General features: G+C 35.7%; 1 protein-coding gene across 1 annotated transcript; it reads right to left on the minus strand.

Annotated features, from left to right (window-relative positions):
- Positions 1-2,148: 2,148 nt before the first annotated feature.
- Positions 2,149-7,277, minus strand: LOC128190448 (uncharacterized). The gene is made up of 5 exons (XM_052862504.1): positions 7,138-7,277; positions 4,381-5,170; positions 3,910-4,078; positions 3,350-3,555; positions 2,149-3,209 (listed from the first exon to the last, which is right to left on the minus strand). The coding sequence occupies exons 2-5, from the start codon at positions 5,161-5,163 to the stop codon at positions 2,925-2,927; spliced, it is 1,443 nt and encodes a 480-aa protein (XP_052718464.1). The 5' UTR covers positions 5,164-5,170; positions 7,138-7,277; the 3' UTR covers positions 2,149-2,924.
- Between the last annotated feature and the right edge of the window lie 1,880 nt (positions 7,278-9,157).

Genomic DNA, 9,157 nt, shown 5'->3' on the forward strand with positions numbered 1-9,157 from the left:
TTTTATATTCATCAATTAATTTCTTATTCTTTTTATGGAGCCGGCAAATTCCGTTGAGTTATAAAGTAATTCTGTTAAAAGTCAGTTTTTATATTTATCAATTAATTTCTTTTTTTTGGAGCCGGGAATTTCCGTTGGTTTTGTGGTGTTTGTTCCGATGAAGCCATTACCCCTGTACGTATAAACTTAATATCATAAGTTGTAAAATAAAAAACTCGAGGACCAAGGGTCACATCGCCCACCCGATCAAATCGGCATTATAGTATCAAATCAAATTATGTTGACAAATAAGTACAGTAGATCTTGCACAAAACGTTAAAAAATCTGTCAATTTTTATCCACATATTTTTATGGTAAATACCAAGCCCCATTTGTTGTTTTAGTATTTGTGAGAAGATTTTTCTCTAGTATTCCTTTGCATCAGTAGTCACTGTGATTTAAAAATCCCCCATTGTGGCCCCACTTTTCTCCAGGGAACCATCATGGTTTGATCAAACTTTAATCTGCACAACTTATGCTTTTACACAAGTTTCAGCGTTTTTTTTTTTGGCTGAATGCTTTTCCAAAAGATGATCAAAGATTTTCTCTATATCTTCGTATGGGATTATAATGTGAACAAACCTTTTGCTCGTCTGCATAAAGATGCTTTCATACAAACGAGATTTTCTGGTTATTTTGGTTTTTCATCAGAAGATTTTCAAAGAATTTTTACATATATTCCGATGCAAAACTTCATCCCCCAGTTGTGGCCCTTTCTTAATTGTTTTCGAGATTAACCTATTCTTTAGAATTGAAATATAAAAAAAAAACTGCATAGCTGTATATTTAGCTGAGGGATGAAAAATCTAATTTACGACTAAATTGTATGATATTTACATGTACATATGTACATGTCTTTAATTCTTTTTGTTGCAGCTGAGTGGAAAATTATAACAATAATTTTTTTTTAAACCAGCGAGTTGGAATTTATAGGACGTCATGTATCTCTAAATTTTGTTCTTTAGATCTAAGATAACTACGGTATATATGACTGTTCAAAATGAGAATTTCGGATTTAAGACTGTTTAAAAGACTGTTATAAAAGTGGGGAGGGTGGTAACCCCCCCCCCCCCAATTTATCTTCATACATAATTTATTCATATAGACTTACAACACAATCTGTTCCTTGTTTACAAATTATTGTCTTAGGTTTACTACTGTCGTGGTATAAAAATGTATGAAATAAAAACGCTAGTGTATGCATATTAATTTGAATTTTTAAATCAAAGTTGTCATATCCAAAGTATCTTCCTGATGAATTAGAAACTTTAATCCCCTCTACCCAGGGATGCCTTGTGCCAAGTTTGTTTGAAATCGGCCCGGTGGTTCTGGAGAAGAAGATGAAAATGTGAAAAGTTTATGACATCGACAACGGTGACAGACAAGGGACAAATCTTGTTCAGAAAGGCCTACTTAAGCCTTCGGCTCAGGTGAGCTAAAAAATAAATCTTTAATACTATGGAGGGTGTTGAACTATTAGAACTCATTTGATTGGTCGGTTACAAAAATTTACACGCTTTTCAGTTTCATCTTACCGTGTTGAGTAAAAAAACAATATGTCATTGCAAAACATCTGATATAAAAGATAAAGCTTGAATTTCAAAGCTTATTTTGCAATTGGCTGAACTAATTAAACATATCTTCCGTTAAAAAAAAACAATCAAGCCCCTTTTTGAAATTTTATATAGCAGTGAATACAACTGCTATATATAATTGCAAAACGGGCTTGATTGGATTTTTTTATCGTCACAATTACCTTTGGTATATGCTGAGATACCTGAAATCAGCTGTTGCTTCCATGATCATTATTTTATTTATTTTTTTCAAATATGTAGGTCTTGGCCTCCAGGAACAGTCATTAGTTTTAGCAGCCTACTTTTGATCTGTGCCTCAATTTTACACATCAAAAGGAATATCTTGCATTTATAATCTTTAAATGGAAAATATCCGTTTTTGATAGTGCATTTATCCACTCGCACTAATAAATCATTTATTTCTGAATCATGTTTGATCTACAAACTAAGTTTGAAGTCTCCCGGAAATCTTACTTGGTAAAAAGAAAGAAGATCCCGAAGTTTTTGTTTCCTCAAAAAAAAAAGAATAATAACATTTTCTACTCTATTAAAAATAGTTTAATGTCAAGATAAAAGCAAATCAATTGCATGCACTGAATAAAGTAAATACATGTATAAAAAAATCTCAAGAATGATCCAAATCATTTTCTTCCCTGAGTATCCTAGATAGCTTCACATTCACAAATGTCTTTCTTCAGCAACACTGAGCAGCAATTTGCCACTTTTTTTCGTAGATTCTTAATCCATAATTTATCTACGCTGAACTTTAAACCTGGTACATATACCGTACACAGTAATATACATCATACAAGTATAATTTGTGTTAAATCCGAATTTTTGATGAATGAAATTTAACGGTTTTTCCTTATGAACGGCTATGCTTGACGTATACACATTGCACATGTATACTGTCATACTGCACGTTGCAGTAAAATCTGTGTGGATTTATTATGCTACATATGCTACACATTCGATTATTTATATTACTGGCTATGCTGCACTAGTTTCTGACGGAGAATAGGTTCTGTATACCTAGGTATTATGTATATGCTGCACTTTGTAGTTAATACGAGTACCTTTTAACCCTTACTTCGGCACATAATTGACGAAACACATGCATACATTTGTATGTTATACATGTACAGGATATGTATATCACTATGAAGTAGCACTTGAGCGCAGGAAATTCCATTACTATTTCTCCATTGTGTTTCCGTTTATGATTTGCTATGCTGCAATTGATCCTTGCTGCCAAATCATCAATTCGTGCCTCATGCTGCTATGCTACATGATGTCAGTATTCTGGTGACGTTACGTTGAACTAGAGAGTAGTTCGCACAGTTTGACGCCGGTGCTGTCACACACGACGAATCGGTTGTTGTACTTCTGTAGACAGATGGCCCTCGGCTCCTTGATTCCGTCGTCCTTGTTCAGCAGGATTCGGTTCAGCTGACCGTCCGGAGTCAGCTGGTGGACATTGTTGGAGATGAAGCTGGTGACGTAGATATTATTTTCGTAGTCCACGGAGATCCCCACCGGTCCCTTCATCAAAGGGTGAGTGAAGGTAAAAACTTCGATACCATCTCGACCAAAGCACTACAAGAAATTTAAATTTAGGAAATGTTCAGCCTTGAAATTTAATGCCATTTTTTCACATTTTTACAAAATTTTGGCACAGTTTAAACTTTTAAAGAATAAAGAATCTCTCTCTCTCTCTCTCTCTCTCTCTCCCCTACCTGTATAGAGTTATGGTTCCAGTCGGAGAACATTAGCCTCCCTTTGTCGGTACACACCTGACGGATACAGGCGTTAGGGACCCTGATCACGTGTACCGACTCCCCCTTCAGGTTCAGTATCTTCACTTCTGTCACACACGCCACGTAAAACTTCTCCTCGCCGTACGCCACGCCGTAGATTTTGGAATGAATCGTGATTTCTTTGACTAAAATAAGAGAAAACTAAAGGACTACACAATGATCGTGTTTATTAAAGCAATATTTTTCTTTTAGTGTGCATGTGAACTGTGTTCTTGTCTGTTCATTTTTTTCTTCAGTATTTCATTTTTTTAATGCTTTTGATTTATTAGATAGAGGATATTTCTTTAAAATAAATTCATAATTTAATGAACCTACAATTATGAACCACTTATCTCTCGCGAAGCGACATAAGGAACTATTTTATTAATAAGTCATATTGCTCATCTGTGTTTGACCACACTAAAAGACCACACTAAGTATTTTTCTCTGTAATGTAACTGTAGTACAGGTATTCGCGGTCTTCCGATATTTGAAATTACCTGTCTTCATGTGAATGGTATCGACGATGGCTATAGTGGACACGTAGGACATGTTCCACGGCTTGTTGGAGGGGAGGGACACGCCCACCGTGAAGGGATTGACCAGACACACGTCCCACGGCTTCCCTGCTAATGGCAATTCCGCGGTTAAGGTTCCGTTTGGGTCGTACTGAAAATAGAAAGGAAGAGCAATGAGCGTGCACATAATAATTCTACTGACGTCCTTGTCGATATTTCGTACAAAAAAACATGTACACCAGATTAACCACATGATATTCACGAAAAGAGGGACTTATAAATTATATATATTTTTTACGAAAAAATAATGCCCAAAATTGAGTAAATATCTGAAAATTTGAGGGGGATTTTTTTTAGGATGGAGTTGAAAGGTCATGCGTTTAAATACTAGCCACATGCTACTAAGTATTTATCGGTAAGCTATGTTGTCTATATGCTGTAATGGGTTTCTACCTGTTGTAATGAATTCTTCAGACGGTTTCCAATCATTAAAAGTCCGTTATAGAGATAAGTGCACCCTCCGATATTAGAACTCGGGTCCTCACATATAGAGAAGGAATTTGTCACCGACGCAGTACAGTCTTCCAAACTTTGGTCAAACTGGGGACTTTGGATGTCGCGTACACCAGAATCATCGAAGGAGTTCGCATAACAGTGCAATCGAACGCTCCCGAAATGCTTAATGAGGGATTTCAAGTTGTCTATTTTCTCGTTGATTTGGAATTCGTATTCATAGCACTTGTTGGCTGTGTCCAATCTGTGCTGAAGTATCTTTTCGTAGAACGTTTGTATGGCACTTAGATCCGAATCTCGTCTCTGAGACCAGAATTTGATCACGTTTTCAAGTCTTCGCTGATATTCCTGTATTGCACTTTGGCGGGCCTCTAACTCTGCGATGCGATATTGACACTCCTTAGCAGCCTCCTTATGAATTTCGTCCAAGTTTCTCCGAAGCTTGGCTTCAAGGGTATCCAAGTGTTTGTTAATATCCTGTCGAACCGCATCCACTTCTGAGTGAATTGAGCGCTTGTTCATTTCCAAGGTTTCAAAATGTTCCCTGCTTTCCTTCAGCATCGCCATTATTTGATGTCTTTCACGTTTGAAGTATTTGATTATTTCCATCACAGCTATTCGGTCATTTTGGTTGATGTCTGTTTCACGGCTTTCGTGTTGTTTACTCGGCGGTTTTTGCCCCGAGGGTACGGGGCCGCCGTTTTGCTTTTTCTTCCCAGACATTTCTTATCTGAAATGATTTTGAACAAGTATAAAAGTTATTATATATATAAATTTTAGATTTAAGGAGTAACAACTTTATAATAAACAAACAATGGAAGCTTAGCCTACACAGAAAGAAATTCTCAATGTTATTGAACATTAATCTAATGAATTGAAGGCGGATTTAATTCAAATATTAACTAACATCTCTTTAACTTGTAACGTAATCCAAATCCCTCTTCTCTACTTACAGGACCCCTTCCTGGGAATTACTCCTCCGCTCTTACGGGAAATATGTGGAATCGTTTTTTGTATATAGATTAATACATATTAATCGGACTTAGTGTGATTTTTGAGTGCAGTTTAGTTTATTCGCGCAAGTTCCGTGTGTACGTGTAAGCTATTGCTAGACGAGGTTGAGCAGTTCCATAGAACTCGCACTTTATTGTATGAAGAATAATTCAATGATTTTACGAAAAATACACAACTTGGTTCTTTAAAAAAATAAACTATTTTAATTTCTATTTCTAATTCACTGGCTTCAGAAATTCAAAAAATGAAAGTTTATACAAAATCAATATATCTTTGCACTAGCAATTAGTTTGCTCAAATATATATCCCCCAGTGTAATAAATACACAATGAAACGGTTTATGAGCATTAATGAGTAGTATATACAAACTGCGTTTGAGAGAGAACCAACGACTGGTGTACAATGAGAGAGAGAGAGAGAGAGAGAGAGAGAGAGAGAGAGAGAGAGAGAGAGAGAGAGAGAGAATATGAATGTGTGTGTATGTCTATACGGTGAGCGAAAACTATTTACACTGGCCAACAATTGAAAGATCACACTCGATGATAAAAGGTCGAAGCCAGTCACTATTCGTTGTTGATACAAACTACAAATTAGCCAGTGAATCACCGACAGTATTTAAATAGGATTTTAACTTTTCGGTGTTCAAACGCAGGTGGACGTAAAAGGTTTGAAGATCCAACCACAACCTTTCGGGACAAAGTTTATGAGAATGAAAATCGAAAAAACCTCAAATAGAAAAACTCATTTCAAAATATGTGGGATTGAAAGATCAACGCCGAAATAGGATTTGTGAATTTTTAAATTGACAGATCATGAAACACAAGAAGTGTGTTGTAAAAACACTTTACAAAGAAAATACAAATGGTCTGTTAGTGGTATTTACTTTAGTTTTTGTGTTTATTGAAAGCGGGACATTTTTTTCTGACAAGGTTCCTCAGTTAATTAGGGGTAATTTTGTGTTAAATGAATTGCATAGGGAAATTCTTCTATTTTACAGATGAGGTTTTTAAAATTATGTTGTAAGTGGTTATGAGAAGGCGTGTGGAATAAATACCAGGCCCGAAAACCCACTACTGCAAAAAATAGGAGCATATTAAAATGACATACGTTTATTCTTTTGTTGCATTTTAACTTTATCAAACCTTGCCTAAACACAAGGGTTGTCTGAATTACTCGAATTGTTCATAGCCTTTTTGTTCCATTGTAAACCTATGACAAAAAAACGCCCTAATCAATAAAATCTTATAAATCCGTATACTTACCTATACAGTGGGTGACAAGTTTCAGTAACCCTATCCGATTAAATAGTTAATTTTTCAGTTAATCTGTCGATTATTTTCTTCGTTAAACGCGAGTAAATCCATGGAGCATTGTACTAATAGCACAGGAATGATTGCTTTTAATTAACAATAAAATACAGTGGTAACCTATTAATTATTACACGCACTGCATTATAAAAGACGTCCATGGAGAAATAAAACAAAAAAGCAATATCATATTACTGCGTGTTTATTGCCCGACAGACAATATAATGAACATAAAAACACATTGTATATTACCAACACGCGCATAGCATTATCCTATATATCATAAAAAATAACGAACACTTTGATGCATTCTTTTACAAAAAGATTTTTTTCGAAATCTAGGATAAATAGATGAGGACGTGAACATGTAACTTACCGGTATTTGGGCAACATCGGGAGTTCCCTTCCAATATTTAAAGCGTGGCCCTGTGAAAATGGACAAGTTGACGAGTCGCCAAGTGCTGTCGACCATGGAAATAGTTCCGTACCGACTAGGCATGCGACCAGCGCGAACCCTTTGTATACAAATACTTAAAGCACTCTGTAAGGGGCCAGGCATTTCAAAGAGGAAGCGCAATCACAAATAACAATATTTGGGAAAACAATGTATATGGTATGTCAAGACCGATATTAACCCAAACCCCCCCTCCCCCCCAAAAAAAAGTGTGAGTAATTTAATTCATCTCCAGTGATTAATATTATCACTTAATAAGCAATCAGAGGGATGGGGCAGATATTGCGAACGGGGGGGGGGGGGGGGGGGTTGATGTGTAAAAAAAAATTGAGTCGGGTGTAAGGGAACAGTCCTAGTGGGGATCTAAAGGACAAATGAACTGGAAGCTCCCGAATTTTAAAGAAGATGTTAAAACTAAACCTTAATAAATAGGCTCGATACTGGCCGGTATTCTCGTTACCAAAATAATCACGATATCTTTATTGAATAATATTTATTTTCGATATATCTGCATTTCATAATACTAAGAGAAAATGTCATTTCAGGGGCGGATCCAGGATTTGAAGTTAGAGGGTGCGCCAGTCTTGGGGCCGCCTTGCGGCCCCCAGTGGGTCCAGGGCAAAGCCTTGGTGGGGATCCAGGAGGCAAAGACCTCGGAAGCTCCCAAATTCTAGATATTTTGTAGGGTAAAAATGAAGTCTTTCAAAGTTAGACTTTCGTAACTATATTTCTTCTCGTGATAATACTTAAATAAAATAACAAAATTTTAAAGGCTTGTAGATTTAAGACCTGCAGTAATCCCATTACAAGCCTCTGCCATGCAGAAATATTTCCTCTAATTTTTTTTCTTAGGAATTGCTGTAGATTAATCAGTTCAATAGGACGATGTAAATGGAAGTTTAATTTAAAAAAAAATAACTATGGCACTTTGTATTATAATAAACATGGAAGAGTCGTTTAAAAGACACTAGCTAGAATTATTACTCTAATGTGGTTGATTGGTCAGGTTACAACCCTCGGGGAGCGTGATTTAAATGGGTATTCTATATGTTATGTACATCATTAAACCCACGAGTTTTCTTTATGCTGCACCGTTGAAATCAGTCTAATGTAGAAAAATCCCACGAGTTTCCAAAATGGTGACAATTAAGACTCACAAGTTGTTAATTTTCTTTGCCAGAAGGAGTATATTATAACTTTTGACAAATTTATATGGGTGCACCCCCCTTTAAATCCGCCACTGCATTTAAAAAGTGTTAACCTTTATTGAATAAAGATTTTCAATTACGGACAACGCTAAATATGCATCTTAATCAAGACTTTTGCTAAATAATTTAATGCATTTAGAATACTCTACAAATCTGTATCATTTTTCTTTCTTTAAACAGTTAAATGCCACTGAAAAAGTTACAAGCTAAATTTTTAAACGCATTTTTCCCCCACACTTCCCCTAAAAATGAGAATAAATACAGGCTGTTTTGACCTTTATATGGCAAATCGCTTCAAACAATTTTGCTGTAATCGTGGATATGGTATACTAAGCAAAACATATCTGTCCAGTCTCAATTTCTCACGTCATACTGCACAGGAAGGAAGCAGGAAAAGAAAAACAATCTGTCGTATGATGATGTCATTATATTTAGTCATTGTCAGCCGAAAATATTGTGATCAATTCCCATCAATTTCCTTGTCTGGATTGACAACAAACTACATGGTTTGTGTAATAGTGTGTACCGGTAGATTATCTTTTATTTCCCCCCTGATTTCTCAGAATTTTCATTCGAACACCATGGAAATACCGGTATATTCTAAATATTATATTACCCTTTCACAAGGAAATAGCACTGTCATCTGTATCTGTGTGTGAAATATTCATCTGGGAATCAAATTACTAAGTAGGCGAGAATATTAATTTGACGAAAATATTAATTATTAATATTAT

This window comes from Crassostrea angulata, chromosome 6 (genome assembly GCF_025612915.1).
Source record: "Crassostrea angulata isolate pt1a10 chromosome 6, ASM2561291v2, whole genome shotgun sequence".
Classification (NCBI taxonomy): domain Eukaryota; kingdom Metazoa; phylum Mollusca; class Bivalvia; order Ostreida; family Ostreidae; genus Magallana; species Magallana angulata.

Bases quoted from the DNA above. Each gene is read 5' to 3' on its own strand.
- LOC128190448 (XM_052862504.1), bottom strand. From the start codon at position 5,163: ATGTCTGGGAAGAAAAAGCAAAACGGCGGCCCCGTACCCTCGGGGCAA. The intron at 3,556-3,909 runs GTAATTTCAAAT...CTCTTATTTTAG, and splicing joins TACCATTCACATGAAGACAG to TCAAAGAAATCACGATTCAT. The intron at 3,210-3,349 runs GTAGGGGAGAGA...AATTTCTTGTAG, and splicing joins GGAACCATAACTCTATACAG to TGCTTTGGTCGAGATGGTAT.